The sequence below is a fragment of the Microcaecilia unicolor genome, chromosome 1 (genome assembly GCF_901765095.1).
Source record: "Microcaecilia unicolor chromosome 1, aMicUni1.1, whole genome shotgun sequence".
Lineage (NCBI taxonomy): Eukaryota > Metazoa > Chordata > Amphibia > Gymnophiona > Siphonopidae > Microcaecilia > Microcaecilia unicolor.
Genome location: NC_044031.1, coordinates 534863239 through 534879736, shown reverse-complemented (window position 1 = coordinate 534879736; position 16498 = coordinate 534863239). Strand labels below are relative to the sequence as shown.

Here is a 16498-nt window from a genome sequence, read left to right as displayed (position 1 = left end):
GAAATTAGGACTTACCTGAATTTTCTTTCCATTAGTCTTTCCCACTATTTCAGAACTATGGAATAGCTGTGTCCCATCAACCAGCATTTGGAGATTGAGAACTGAAAACAGAGCTGAGTATCTCTCTTGGCATCCAGTCCAGGTCCTCAGTATTTATGAAGAGGAGCAGTAAGGAGAAACTCAGAATAAACAAAACAACAACTTGTTAACCTGACGAGAAAACATGTATGGATCTCTCTCATCTCTGGACAACTTGTAGAGAACAAGAGATATGCAGGAAGCACCATGCAAAGTGGCAGTCATTATTTGACCCTTTACTTTGTACCAACATCTCAGAAACCACAGGCGGACCTCTGGAATAGTGGGAAGGACTAATGGAAAGAATATTGACAGGTAAGACCCAATATCTCCTTCTATTATTCAGCTTACCACTATTCCAGAACCTGTGAGATGTTCAGAAGCAATCCATAGAGTGGGTGGGATCCTGGCACCGCTGCCCTGGGGACCAAAGCCCTAAAACCGGCTTCTGAGTGTGCCACATCTACCCTGTAATGCACGATCGACCACATCGCTGTCTTGCAAATATCCGTTAGAGACACTAAGATAGTCTCCGGCCAGGATGTCGCTATACGCTTTGCAGAATGAGCCTGCAAGGCCCAAGGAGCCTGCTTCCCCACAAGCGAATAGTCTTCTTCAGCCATCTAGCAATTGAGACCTTGGAAGCCATGAGGTCAAGCCTTTGCTGACCAAAAAGCACAGTCTGTCCGATTTGCAAAACTCATTCGTGACTTCCAGATATCTAATGAGGACCTATGCACATTGAGAAGCTTCAAGGAAGAATACGGAGCATCTTCACCCTGTTTGTGAAAGAACAGAAGCTCCAGAGATTGGGTAAGATGAAATGCCGAAACCACTTTTGGAAGAAAAGAAGGAACAGTGCACAGGGAGACCCCCACTTCTGAAAAGCAGAGAAAGGGATACAGACAAGAGAGCCTAAAGCTCCGACACCCTATATGCCAATGCAACCACCACCAAGATCACTGCCTTCAGCATAAGATCTTTCAAGGAGACCTTCCGGAGTGGCTCAAAAGGAGGCTTTAAAAAAACCTGAAGGAGAACCAAATTAAAGGTTCCATTCTGGACATAGCATATGAAAGGGTGGCTGTAAGCAGCCCCCTCCAGTCAAGAATTGAACGATATTAGGGTGAGCCCAAGAGACATCTTCTTTAGTTGGCCCCTAAAACAAGCCAAAGCTGCAACCTGAATTTAGAACCCAACATCAATCCTTTCTGAAGACCTGCCTGGATTAATGCAAGGATATGTGTGATATGAACAGAGAAGGGAGAAAGTCCTTCATACCCTCGCATACGCCATGGATGTAGAGTGTTTCCGAACCTCCGGACAGGGCTGCAGTAGAACTTGGGTGCTTTGGCATTCCTTTTGGTCACCCTCAAGTCCAGCAGCAGAGAACCCCATCAATCCACTATCAGCTGGATAGTCCCCATTCTCCCGGGTCCAAGGAGTGCCTGTTGGGAAAGTTCACCTCCACATTCAAGGACACAGTGATGTGAGCTGCCAACAAGCAGAAAAGTTCTCTCTCTGCTCAACTCATCAGGGAGGCCATCTCCACCACCACTGGATGGCTGCGGGTCCTGCCTTGCTTGCTGATATAAGCCACCGCCATCAGATTGTAGGAGAAAACTCAAACCAGGTTTCCCGCCAGAAGACAGTGAAGTCACATAAAGCATTCTGCACTGCCCTGAGCTCCAAGTGATTTATCGACCACAGACTCCTGTCCCATCCAGGTGCCCTGTGCTAGACTGAACTTGTAATAAGCTCCTCAACCCAACTTGCTGATGTCCATCGTCACCACCTACCATTGTGTTTTCAGTCAAACTCCTGGGTGACAACCACCACTGCATACTCCATCTGGCAACCAGGGTCCAAGAAAGACAAAGGTTGCACTTCTGTGACTCCAGCGGCTGACGACTCCTGTAATAGATGAAAAGAAAAAAGTGAGGAGAATAGATGAGGATACCAAAAATTGTGTTTATTCGCATAAAAAATCAAAATTAAAAAAATAACAATGGTTGTATGAAGTATAAAACGGACCCGACACGGCCGTGTTTCGGCCCTAAGGCCTGCCTCAGGGGTCTTTGCAACCTCCTCTCTTCTAGAAAAACATATATATAAAATGTGCTGAAAAGCACAAAAAGCGTATGATGCTTCTCTCCAAAGAGATGTCTACAATTCTGATATTTCTCTTTGGAGAGAAGCATCATACGCTTTTTGTGCTTTTCAGCACATTTTATATATATGTTTTTCTAGAAGAGAGGAGGTTGCAAAGACCCCTGAGGCAGGCCTTAGGGCCGAAACACGGCCGTGTCGGGTCCGTTTATACTTCATACAACCATTGTTATTTTTTTAATTTTGATTTTTTATGCGAATCCTCATCTATTCTCCTCACTTTTTTCTTTTCATCTCACGGTTTCGTGAGGGTTTTTACCTCCTTTTTGTTTTTTGTTGACTCCTGTAATAGCCCATGGCACCACTTCCATCACTGCTCTCATTGACTCCAGAACCTGGACCTAGTACCAGACTCTGGGCCTGCCTTAACTGAGAAAGTGAATGATACATACCTGTAGCAGGTGTTCTCCGAGGACAGCAGGCTGATTGTTCTCACGACTGGGTGACGTCCGCGGCAGCCCCCACCAACCGGAAAAAGGCTTCGCGGGATGGTCGGCACGCAGGGCACGCCCACCGCGCATGCGCGGCCGTCTTCCCGCCCGTGCGCGACCGCTCCCGCCAGTTGAATGACTAGCAAAAGATGAAACACACAACTCCAAAGGGGAGGAGGGAGGGTAGGTGAGAACAATCAGCCTGCTGTCCTCGGAGAACACCTGCTACAGGTATGTATCATTCACTTTCTCCGAGGACAAGCAGGCTGCTTGTTCTCACGACTGGGGTATCCCTAGCTCTCAGGCTCACTCAAAACAAGAACCCAGGTCAATTGAACCTCGCAACGGCGAGGGTACAACAGAAAATTGACCTACGAAGAACAACTAACTGAGAGTGCAGCCTGAACAGAATAAATTCGGGTCCTGGAGGGTGGAGTTGGATTTACACCCCAGATTCTGCAGCACCGACTGCCCGAACTGACTGTCGCGTCGGGTACCCTGCTGGAGGCAGTAATGTGATGTGAATGTGTGGACAGATGACCACGTCGCAGCCTTGCAAATCTCTTCAATAGTGGCTGACTTCAAGTGGGCCACTGACGCTGCCATGGCTCTAACACTATGAGCCGTGACATGACCCTCAAGAGTCAGCCCAGCCTGGGCGTAAGTGAAGGAAATGCAATCTGCTAGCCAATTAGAGATGGTGCGTTTCCCGACAGCGACCCCTAGCCTGTTAGGGTCGAAAGAAATAAACAATTGGGCGGACTGTCTGTTGGGCTGTGTCCGCTCCAAGTAGAAGGCCAATGCTCTCTTGCAGTCCAATGTGTGCAACTGACGTTCAGCAGGGCGGGTATGCGGCCTGGGGAAGAATGTTGGCAAGACAATTGACTGGTTAAGATGGAACTCCGACACCACCTTCGGCAGGAACTTTGGGTGGGTGCGGAGCACTACTCTGTTGTGATGAAATTTGGTATATGGAGCATGAGCTACCAGGGCTTGAAGCTCACTGACCCTACGAGCTGAAGTAACTGCCACCAAGAAAATGACCTTCCAGGTCAAGTACTTCAGATGACAGGTATTCAGTGGCTCAAAAGGAGGTTTCATCAGCTGGGTGAGGACGACGTTGAGATCCCATGACACAGTAGGAGGCTTGATAGGGGGCTTTGACAAAAGCAAGCCTCTCATGAATCGAACGACTAAAGGCTCTCCAGAGATGGCTTTACCTTCCACACGATAATGGTAAGCACTAATCGCACTAAGGTGATTCCTTACTGAGTTGGTCTTGAGGCCAGACTCTGATAAGTGCAGAAGGTATTCAAGCAGGTTCTGTGCAGGGCAAGAACGAGGTTCTAGGGCCTTGCTCTCACACCACACGACAAACCTCCTCCACTTGAAAAAGTAACTCTTTTTAGTGGAATCCTTCCTAGAGGCAAGCAAGACCCGGGAGACACCCTCAGACAGACCCAACGCAGTGAAGTCTACGCCCTCAACATCCAGGCCGTGAGAGCCAGAGACTGAAGGTTGGGGTGCAGCAACGCTCCGTCGTTCTGCGAAATGAGAGTCGGAAAACACTCCAATCTCCACGGTTCTTCTGAGGACAACTCCAGAAGAAGAGGGAACCAGATCTGACGGGGCCAAAAGGGCGCTATCAGAATCATGGTGCCGCGGTCTTGCTTGAGCTTCAGTAAGGTCTTCCCCACCAAAGGTATGGGAGGATAAGCATACAGGAGGCCGGTCCCCCAATGGAGGAGAAAGGCATCCGACGCTAGCCTGCCGTGTGCCTGAAGTCTGGAACAGAACAGAGGCAGCTTGTGGTTGGTCTGAGAGGCGAAAAGGTCCACCGAGGGGGTGCCCCACGCTCGGAAGATCTTGCGTACCACTCTGGCATGTAGCGACCACTCGTGCGGTTGCATGACTCTGCTCAGTCTGTCGGCCAGACTGTTGTTTACGCCTGCCAGGTACGTGGCTTGGAGGAGCATGCCGAACCGACACGCCCAACGCCACATCCCGACGGCCTCCTGACACAGGGGGCGAGATCCGGTGCCCCCCTGCTTGTTGACGTAATACATTGCAACCTGATTGTCTGTCCGAATTTGGATAATTTGGCAGGACAGCCGATCTCTGAAAGCCTTCAGTGCGTTCCAGATCGCTCGGAGCTCCAGGAGGTTGATCTGCAGATCCTTTTCCTGGAGGGACCACAGACCCTGGGTGTGAAGCCCATCGACATGGGCTCCCCACCCCAGGCGAGATGCATCCGTCGTCAGCACTTTCGTGGGCTGCGGAATTTGGAATGGACGTCCCAGGGTCAAATTGGTCCGGATGGTCCACCAGAGCAGTGAAGTGCGGCAACTGGTGGAGAGGCGGATGACATCTTCTAGATTCCCGGTGGCTTGGAACCACTGGGAAGCTAGGGTCCATTGAGCAGATCTCATGTGAAGACGAGCCATGGGAGTCACATGAACTGTGGAGGCCATATGACCCAGAAGTCTCAACATCTGCCGAGCTGTGATCTGCTGAGACGCTCTGGTCTGCGAAGCCAGGGCCAAGAGATTGGTGGCCCTCGCTTCGGGAAGGTAGGCCTGAGCCGTCTGGGTATTCAGCAGCGCTCCTATGAATTCCAGAGACTGAGTTGGCTGGAGATGGGACTTTGGGTAATTTATCACAAACCCCAGCAGCTCCAGAAGTTGAATAGTGCACTGCATGGACCGGAGGGCTCCTGCCTCCGAGGTGTTCTTGACCAGCCAATCGTCGAGATATGGGAACACGTGCACTCCCAGCTTGCGTAGGTAGGCCGCTACCACCACGAGGCATTTGGTAAACACTCGTGGGGCAGAGGCGAGCCCAAAGGGCAGCACACAATACTGAAAGTGGCGTGCGCCCAGGCGGAATCTGAGATACTGTCTGTGAGCTGGCAGTATCGGTATGTGAGTATATGCGTCCTTTAAATCCAGGGAACATAGCCAATCGTTTTTCTGAATCATTGGCAGAAGGGTGCCCAAGGAAAGCATCCTGAACTTTTCTTTGACCAGGAATTTGTTCAGGCCTCTCAGGTCTAGGATGGGACGCATCCCCCCTGTTTTCTTTTCCACAAGGAAGTACCTGGAATAGAATCCCTGCCCTTCCTGCCCGGGTGGTACGGGCTCGACCGCATTGGCGCTGAGAAGGGCGGAGAGTTCCTCTGCAAGTACCTGCTTGTGATGGGAGCTGAAAGACTGAGCTCCCGGAGGGCAATTTGGAGGCAGGGAGGCCAAATTCAGGGCGTATCCGCACCGCACAATTTGGAGAACCCACTGGTCGGAGGTTATGAGAGGCCACCTTTGGTGAAAAACTTTTAACCTCCCTCCGACCGGCAGATCGTCCGGTACAGACACTTGTAGGGCGGCTATGTTCCCGTGGATCCAGTCAAAAGCCCGTCCCCGGCTTTTGCTGTGGAGGCGCAGGGGGCTGCTTAGGCGCACGCTGTTGACGAGAACGAGCGCGCTGGGGCTGTCCCTGTGCCTGACGAGGCCTTCGGGTCGGCTGGTTGTACCTACGCTTTGCAAAAGAATAGGGTGCAGCCTGCCGGGCCCGGGAAAAACGTCCACCTGCTGAGGTGGATGCTGAAGGCGCCCGGTGGGAGAGCTTGTCGAGGGCGGTTTCCCGCTGATGCAGTTGGTCCACCATCTGCTCGACCTTCTCACCAAAAATGTTATCCCCCCGGCAAGGGACGTCGGCCAGTCTCTGCTGGGTGCGGTTGTCCAGGTCAGAGGCACGCAGCCATGAGAGCCTGCGCATCACTATGCCTTGGGCTGCAGCACGAGATGCCACGTCACAGGTGTCAAAGATACCCCTGGACAGGAACTTTCTGCACGCCTTCAGCTGCCTGACCACCTCCTGATAAGGCCTGGACTGCTCCGGCGGGAGCTTATCGACCAGGTCCGCCAGCTGTTGCACATTGGTCCACATGTGGATGCTCATATAGAGCAGGTATGACTGGATGCGGGTCACGAGCATGGAGGATTGGTAGGCCTTCCTCCCAAACGAGTCCAGAGTGCGAGACTCCCGCCCCGGGGGCGCCGAAGCGGTATCCCTCGAACTCCGTGCCCTCTTGAGAGCAGAATCCACGACCGCAGAGTCATGGGGCAATTGGGGCCGCATTAACTCTGGGTCGGAGTGGATCCTGTACTGGGACTCTGCTTTCTTGGGAATGGTGGGGTTAGTTAACGGTCGCACCCAGTTCCGAAGCAGTGTCTCCTTGAGGACATTGTGCAGCGGCACCGTGGAGGACTCTCTAGGTGGTGATGGATAGTCGAGGACCTCGAGCATCTCGGCCCTCGGCTCTTCCACAGAGACCACGGGGAAGGGAATGCTGATGGACATATCCCGCACAAAGGAGGCAAAGGAGAGACTCTCAGGAGGTGAGAGCTTCCTCTCCGGTGAAGGCGTGGGGTCCGAGGGAAGGCCCGTAGACTCCTCTGAGGAGAAGTATCTAGGGTCCTCCTCTTCCCCCCACGAGTCCTCATCCTCGGTATCGGACATTAGCTCATGTAGCTGAGTCCTGAACTGGGCCTGGCTCGACGTCGAGGCACCGAGGTCTCGGTGTCGTCGAGCGGTGGACTCCCGCGCCGGCAGGGACGGAGCTCCCTCCATCGACGTCGACGGGGACTCCACCTGCGTGGCGGTCGAGACCGGCACCGCAAGCGGCGGCGGTGTCGACGGCCCCGGCGCCGGGCTAGAGCTCGCCGGCGCCACAGTCATCGGCGCCGAGGGCGCAAGCACCCCCGGCGCCGGCACAGCCTGGCGCATCAGCCCTTCCAGGATCCCCGGAAGGATGGCTCGGAGGCACTCGTCCAGGCCCGTTGCCGGGAAAGGCAGTGGGGCCGGTAGGGGTGTCGGTGCCAGAAGCTGCTGGGGGCCAGGAGACGGCACCGAGGTGCCGGAACCCCGACGCGTCGGTACCTCCACAACCGACGGAGACCTCTCCTCTCAACGATGACGCTTCGGCGTCGCCTCCTCTCCGACATCCGGATGCACCGAGGGCGACCGGTGACGGCGCTTCTTATCTTTCTTCCGGTGCCCGTCACCGGCGCCGGAAGGCATGGAGGCGGAGGAGGTCGATCCCCCTCGGTCTCGAGGTACCGGGTCAGACAGGGTTCGGTCCCGTGGCCCACGAGCTGAGGGAGTGACCGGGGCCGATTGCCCACGCGGCCTCTCACCGGAGGACCGGCGGGCCGACGGGACCTGTTCTCCTGGGGTCGCTGCCATCGGTGCCGATGTCTCGGGCATCGATACCGGTACCGAAGAACCGACCGTCGATACCGATGCCGTCGAGGTCGACGTCGAGGGGCCGGCGCAAGTTCCAAAAAGACGGTCCCGCAGAACTTGCCTCGCAACCTGAGTCCGTTTCCGGAGACCGAGACACAAAGAACACGACTTGAGATTGTGCTCCGGCCCGAGGCACTGGAGGCACCAAGCGTGGGTGTCGGTCTGCGAGATCGGCCGGCCGCAGCGACCACACTTTTTAAATCCACTCGGGACCTTCGAGGACATCGACGGAAAAATCGCGTCGGCGAAGTCAAAGTCGTCAATGGTGGCTAAAATCACACCACGAAAAGAGAAACGACCGTGCGGCCACTAGGCCGCAATGCAGCGTCCCCGCTGGAAGCGAGGGAAAAAAGGGAGCGCGTGCTCCACACGCGCAGGGTTTCTTTTTTTTTTTTTTTTTTTTTTTAAAAGAAACCGGACTAAGTAAAATTAAAAAAGAAAGCACGATCCGCGTATACGCGATCGCAAAATCCGGCGGCTGAAGTAGAGAGAGCGGCAAGGCACGACTCTCTCCAGGCGCGGAAAAAAAGGAACTGGCGGGAGCGGTCGCGCACGGGCGGGAAGACGGCAGCGCATGCGCGGTGGGCGTGCCCTGCGTGCCGACCGTCCCGCAAAGCCTTTTTCCGGTTGGTGGGGGCTGCCGCGGACGTCACCCAGTCGTGAGAACAAGCAGCCTGCTTGTCCTCGGAGAAGACGATTAATTTTTTGAACCTGCATTCCGTGAGCAAGATCCTTTCCCTTGACTGAGTCAAACAGAATGCCCAGATACTTCAGTGTCTGCTATGGAGTTAGTCTGCGCGTCTCAAAAACAGATCACCCAACCCAATGACTACAGAAGACAGCCAACTTTTGTCTGTCTCCACCACACTGGCCAAATAAGATGACACACAAATGAGACAGTCATAGAGATATGGGTGAACTCCAGTTCCCTAGCACTTCACTGGCTCCCTATCCGTTTCTGCATACAGTTCAAACTCCTCTTATTGACTTACATAGTAACATAGTAGATGACGGCAGAAAAAGACCTGCACGGTCCATCCAGTCTGCCCAACAAGATAACTCATATGTGCTACTTTTTGTGTATACCCTACTTTGATTTGTACCTGTGCTCTTCAGGGCACAGACCATATAAGTCTGCCCAGCACTATCCCCGCCTCCCAACCACCAGCCCCGCCTCCCAACCACCGGCTCTGGCACAGACCGTATAAGTCTGCCCAGCACTATCCCCGCCTCCCAACCACCAGTCCCGCCTCCCACCACCGGCTCTGGCACAGACCATATAAGTCTGCCCAACACTATCCCCGCATCCCAACCACCAGCCCCGCTACCCGATCTCGACTAAGCTTCTAAGGATCCATTCCTTCTGCACAGGATTCCTTTATGCTTATCCCACGCATGCTTGAATTCCGTTACCGTTTTCATTTCCACCACCTCCCGCGGGAGGGCATTCCAAGCATCCACTACTCTCTCCGTGAAAAAATACTTCCTGACATTTTTCTTGAGTCTGCCCCCCTTCAATCTCATTTCATGTCCTCTCGTTCTACCGCCTTCGCATCTTCGGAAAAGGTTCGTTTGCGGATTAATACCTTTCAAATATTTGAACGTCTGTATCATATCACCCCTGTTTCTCCTTTCCTCCAGAATATACATGTTTAGTTCCGCAAGTCTCTCCTCATACGACTTGTAACGGAAATCCCATACCATTCTCGTAGCTTTTCTTTGCACCGCTTCAATTCTTTTTACATCCTTAGCAAGATACGGCCTCAAAAGCTGAACACAATACTCCAAGTGCATTCACTCTGCAGCTCCTCAGTACCTCTCCACACACTCCTCCCCAGGAACTCCGTTCACTGGGTAAATCTCTCTTATCTGCACCCTTCTCCTCCACTGCTAACTCCAGACTCCGTTCCTTTTATTGCTTCATCATATGCTTGGAATAGACTTCTTGAGCCGGTACATCAAGCTCATTTTGGCCATCTTCAAATCTAGGCTAAAAGCCAACCTTTTTGATGCTGCTTTTAACTCCAAACCCTTACTCACTTGTTCAGTACCCATATTTTATCATTCCCACCGTAGTATTTCCCTTATCTCTTATTTCTCCTATTTGTCTGTCCTAATTAGATTGTAAGCTCTGTCGAGCAGGGACTATCTCTTCATGTTCAAGTGTACAGTGCTGTGTATGTCTGTAAAGCTATAGAAATGATAAGTAGTAGTAGTAAGGCCTTAGAAGGACCTCTAAGCCCACTCATGATCAACAAAGATGGAACTCCTGACACCGAAGCAGAAGGCTCCTCAATGGAAAGCACCGCCAGTGCCTAAGAATAAGAGTACTAACCTCTTCTTTATCAAACAACCTCAGTACTTTCTGGTCATTCCCCTCCACAGGAAGGAGCTCTCCATCCTCTAATGGCTCTTTCAATGATGGCTCCTCTGAATAGACCGAGGCCACATCAGATAAGGGAGAAACAGAGACAGACCTCCAGGAGTGGACAAATGAGGCAAAATTAAATCTCTTAGAAGCCAGAGGGGCAGTGGGGCAAAAAACTGAAGCACCTTGCAGCAACTTTGACTGTCCCGGCTTAAGTAAATATGCCTGGTGTAAGAGCAATATAAACGTCAGAGAAAACAAAAGATTCCAATACCACTGAATGCTCTGTCAGGCCCCAAGGTAGCAAAATGGCGACTGCCAGTTGATCCCGAGAAAATGGCGCTCGTTCCTGCTTTCTCCTGCATCAAACTGCACATTGGCCCTGCCGGAGAGCCCAAACTCCCCAGCATATTTGGATGCTGCGCCAGATCTGAACACTTGCTGCCACCGACTGTTTCTCCCACATCCTGAAAGATTCCCAGCTTGCATGCACTACAATGCCCCAATACCAGCCAGTGAGTCCCACAGCAGGAATGCTGCTTAACTACCTCCACAGGAGTTGCTATTCATCCTGACTGTCACAAGAGCAGCACAACATGTTCCAAGCGGTGAGTCAGGATCCCTCCCCTGCTCCAAATAGAACTTGCAGCCCTCCACGTGGTTCTGAGTCAAACTTTAATTGGACTTACCACTGCCGCCACAAGTCTCCACAGAAGAAAAGCTCAGGACTAATACTCTGTCCCATGCTCTCCTCTTTTTTTTTTAAGGTTGTACTAGAAAAAGCACCACAAAAAAACAGGGGAGAGATAAAGCGAGATAAGTAAATTTGCAAGACACAAGAGACAGGGATCTGAAGACCTCCAAATATGACTCTGCAGACTCAAGCCACCCACAAAGCTCAATTGGGAACCAGGTTACCAACTGGACCAAGCGCAGCGCACTCAGAACCAGAGGCTGAAAAGCGTGGCCATCCACCTGCTGGAGATGGAAAATAGTGAGGAGCTGGACTGGATGCCAAGAGAGATATATCTCCGCTCTGCTCCATTTTCAGTTCTCTATCTCCACAAGCTACTTGATGAACACAACTATCCCTCAGGTTCTGGAATACTGGGATGCTACATACTAGAAAATTCTCTAAAAACTACTCCTCAGTTATGCAAATGAAACTAAGCATTGTGACATGAAGGCACACATTTTTACATGGCCCACTTGTAGTTCAATTCAGGGGCATAGTTTTGGCAGAGTGCAAGCAGAGTCACAAAATATGTGCATAATTAAGTATGCACCTACTATTAATTTATGAGCATACTTCACCTACATACATTTGCACTTGTACAGAAAAGCTGCAGAAAAATGTATGCAGGTGCATTTTAACTATGACTCTGCGGGTTATATCAAGTTATTTTATAAAGACACAAGTGTCTGTGGTGCTTATTTTAGAAGTACCATTCACATTCTCTCGCCAGGAAGAACACATTTCTCATAAGGAGATGAGGTTCTTCGGTCATTAACCTGCGAGCTCTTCAGAGATCCTTGGAAGTGATTTTCTTAGTAAACTGATGCTCTTCTTTTTATGGATTTCTTCCTCTTACAGTTTTCTTACTACCTCATGTTTTGATGATGTCCAATGGTCATTTATTGTTTTGCCACCCCAGATCACCACCATGTTGTTTCTGCCTCCAGAAATGCCAACACCCATGAATTATTTGTACTTGGTAAGTTGCAAGATGCTGCCTTGCTTCCTGCCCTCACCCTGTTCCCATCCTCCCCAACCCAACTGTGTGATGCCTACCAGTGATGAACTTGTGGTTTTGATCTTTCATCTCCTTTGGCACAAGTTTTCTATGCATATTCATTGCACATTACATGATAGGTGGCAAATTTGAGCAAAGATATTTACATTTATAATAGTGCATAAGTTTTCTGTGCATATAATTGGAGTACATTTAGCTTTGCACATGATAAGGTGTCAGGTGATGAAAACACAGTTCTTTCTGTGCCTAAATGAGTCTCATGAAAATTTTATATGTAAGATGTTTTTGTGAGGCTCATATTTAGGTGCAGAAGAGCAGGTGCCCCCCCACACACACATACAATTTGACACAAATTTTCTGTGAATATAATTTAAATAACATTTAACTTGAATACATGATGAAGCTTTGCATGATATGTCCACTGTGATGAAGTAGCACATGATGAACTGGCCTGGTGATAAAAGTATCCCAGTGATGAACTGTCTGTTGTGTGATGAAGTGTCTCAGTGATGAAACATCCATACACTAACACATTATGGGGTATGTTTACTAAGGTGTGTTAGCGTTTTTAACGCACCTATAAATTTAAGGCACGTTAAATGCTAACGCACCTATACATTTCTATGGGCACATTAGCATTTAACACACATAAACCATTTACGCACATTAAAAACGCTAACACGCCCATAGCGCCACTTAGTAAACCTAGCCCTAGGTTTGGCTGAGGAGTCACATGACTCACAATGCCTTGCAGAAGCCTTCACACTCTTGTAAACATTAGGTAAACTTTTGTTGCTAAATCCCCTGACCCCCCCCCACACACACACACACACACACGTTTTGGGTTTTTTTTATTTCATTTCACACATCCATGTTATTTTAGCAGACATTCAGAACTTTTTAAATCAGAGATCAATTGTACACACACTAAGTTAATGCACACAATCAATTTTGCACACACAATTAAATGAAACGAATGCATGTTAATAAGTACACATCCCTATTGTACATTTTTCCACACTGTGTTGTATAAAAAAAATATAGTTCAAAATGCAATTAAGTATGAGTTGATTTCATTGATCTACACAACATAAGGTACTTATACCTAGGGCAAAAGGATGATTAACATAGCAGTGTGAAACGTTTCACGCAGCAGTGATTCAACCCAAAAGGCCAGTGGTATGACAGTATTGAGCTTCCAAGAAAGCGGTGGGGTAACCTGCACGGAATGGAAGTTACAAGCCTGAACAGTAGTACTCTGGATGCACTAGGACTAGGTCTCCAAGAAAAGGTATAGGGTAGGCTGCATGGAACAACAGTTTTATGACCCAAAAGCACAACAGCATCAGAACTGACGGCAAATCCAGTAGTTGGGAAGTAGGACTGGGATCGGGCAGACTTTTACCGTCTGTGGCCCAAAATTGGCAAGAAGAGTCAGAGATTAAGTATACCAGAGTTTAATCATAATGAAGTGGAACCTGTGCAATGCCAGATTCAACTCTGACCCCCTTGTTGGATAGACTGGATGAATCGTACAGGTCTTTATCTGCTGTCATTTATTGTGTGTTACTGTGATGCCATGATTAGAACTCAAACTCTGAGAGTAGAGGGAGGCCAGAGCTTTTACATCCTCACTAATTTTATGGCTGTAGGGTTAATGAGATGGGGGCCCGAGTGTTAGCCTATGTAATGATCTTATGAAAATCAATGCTGAAGATGGCCTACTAGCAGAGGTGGTCGTGGAGGCCAGGACCACAAAAAAAAATTAGGTTAGCTCAAGACATATAAGAAGAGGTCAGGTAGAAGATATGGAAGTGATATCTCAACTGGACAGACTATAGGAACCTGTTCCATGTTTTCAAAATTATTCTCTGCCACTAGCTATAAAATTGGCAAATTTTCTCTATCTATATTCATCTTAAAAATAAAAGCAGAACACAGTACAGATGTTACAAAAATAAATAAATAAATAAATTACCGCATTTCCAGTTTTTGAAGAAATTTCTTTTGCCGTTTCTTTCAAGACATCAATGTTCCTAGAATAAAAAACTATTTTAAGAAATGTTGTATTTCAACCACAAAGTATATTTTTATGAAAGTTAAAACTCTTGCAGTACACTACTTGGATGTTCCAAATATCATGTTAAAAGCCGCTACGTAATTGATGGGTAGTTGGGCAACAGTTCTCTCGCTCTTACCTGTGTATACCATCTACCAGTGAATCCTCTGCAGTTCAATAAGCATTACAAGATCCTCACCGAAACATTTTCATAAAATTAAGAAATTAAGAAGTTGCCACGTTAATGTTTAAAAACAAAGTCAAATAAATTTTAAAATTATAACAAATCAGAAAACAGTTGCAGAACAACTCAAAGTCTGAACTAAAAACCAGCAAACCCAAAGTCTTCTGGTAGGAGCCTATTTTGTAAAGGTGCCTACTTTCCTTTACAGAATACTAGGGGAAGGTACCTGACACTGCACGGAAAATGTGATATTGCATCCAATCAGATTTTGAGGAATGGACTGCTGAGCAGTGGCATAGCTATGTGGGGCCTGGGCCCCCCGTAGATTTGGCTCTGGCCCCCGCTGCCGACGACCCGCTAAACCCCCCCCCCTCCTGCCGCCAACCCATCGCCTACCTTTGCTGGCGGGGGACCCCAACCCCCCGCCAGACGAGGTCCTCCTCGCAAAAGGCTTCCTTCTATTTCTGACGTGCAGGACATCAGAAACAGAAGGAAGCCTTTTGCGAGGAGGATCTCGGCTGGTGGGGGGTTGGGGTCCCCCGCCAGCAAAAGTAGGCGACGGCGGGTTGGCGGCGGAAGGGGGGGGTCGAGCGGGTCATCGGCAAAGTTGGTGGTGGTGGGGTTGAGAATGACTGGCGGGCGGTGTCGGCGGCAATGGCGGGGGGGGGGGTGCGGCAGCGCCGGGGGGGGGGCTAAAATGTGCCCCCTCACCTCAGGCTCAGGCCCCCCCCTCCCGCCGAAGTCTGACTACGCCCCTGCTGCTGAGTACCCTCAAGAACCCCCTAGGTATATATTCAGTAGTTTTGTGATGCCGCAATCACATTAGTAATATTAACAACACTTCTTGTATTCTGTAATATACCTTGTGGATTACACTATAATGACACTGAACATTTCCAGGAAATATATCATTTAGTCGCATACACCTATACATTTTCTATCTTAAACTAACAGATTTATAAACCACTATCTTAATCAGAAGATTTTGAGACATAGGTTTTAACTTAAGATAAATAACATGTAGCAGAAAGTAGAGAAGATCGAAACTCATTATCAACAGGAACAGCTTGAAATAAAAAAATAATTATCCGATAACCTTAGCCTTTTCAAAGTCTTTAGAAAAAGGGTAGCTAAATAAAGTCATGCTTTGTGGGGCTAATCCATAAAGAACCTTACAGATAAGGCAAAGAAAAAAACTTAATCATAACTCTGGCATACATTGGAAGCCAATGACTTTTCTAAAATATAATGAAATACTATCATATCTCTTCAATTAGTGTATCAGATGGAGCGCAGTATTCTGGTAGGGACAGCAACTTTTTCAATAATTGTTTAGAAGACCCCAAATTGATGATGTTACAATAGACTAACTTAATAATTAAGATTGACCTATAAGAGGAAAGCAGTCTTGCTCATGTAAATAACAAAAATTGCCTTTTGAATGAGGTTGTTTACCCGAGATTCAAATGATAACCTAATATCCAATAAGACCCCCAACACTGTAATAGTGGATGAAAATCGATATGTAACCTGATTAGTGTAAGGATTATTTTCCTTTTCACCTGCAGAGCGAATAATCAAAAGAAATTTTGTTTTCTCTGAATTTAAGCTATGCATTTTCATCCATGATTCCAACATATTAAGAATGTTATGAAATAAAATTGAATGAGATGAAACTTGAAAAATAATAATTGGAACACTTATGAAATTTGCATACCTACAAAAATAAATACCCAACTTTTCTAAAGTATGTCCTAATGAATACATATAAACATTAAAAGACTAGTGGAGATAATGCTGGATAAATCGGTGAGCAATTGCAGGTGGAGGACCAATAAATTTTCAGCCAAAGGTAGTCATTAACCTCCTCCTGGATAAGAGAATGGTCCCTGCACAGTTTTGTTGCATTTGCATGTACCATGTCCAAATGTATCAAGAACAAACAAAGATGATGATGAAAGAAGTACTAAGAAACTCTATCAGGGGCCCATTCCATATTTAAAAAAAAACAAACCTTTAAAAGCCAAAAAGATAACATTTTAAAATAACATCATAGGAGCCAGTGTAAGGACATTAGCCTTGGGGGAGCAGCCAGCTTATTTTCAAAAGAAAAAGATGCCCATATTTCGAACCAAATCGGGAGATGGGCATCTT

General features: G+C 48.5%; 1 protein-coding gene across 1 annotated transcript in view; it reads right to left on the bottom strand.

Moving 5' to 3' along the window:
* DECR1 (2,4-dienoyl-CoA reductase 1) overlaps positions 1-16498 on the bottom strand; it is a 69885-nt gene that overhangs the window by 40277 nt on the left and 13110 nt on the right. Inside the window, exon 3 of the mRNA XM_030216374.1 lies at positions 14080-14137. Coding sequence (XP_030072234.1) covers positions 14080-14137 — 58 coding nt within the window. The remainder of the gene's footprint in view (positions 1-14079; positions 14138-16498) is intronic.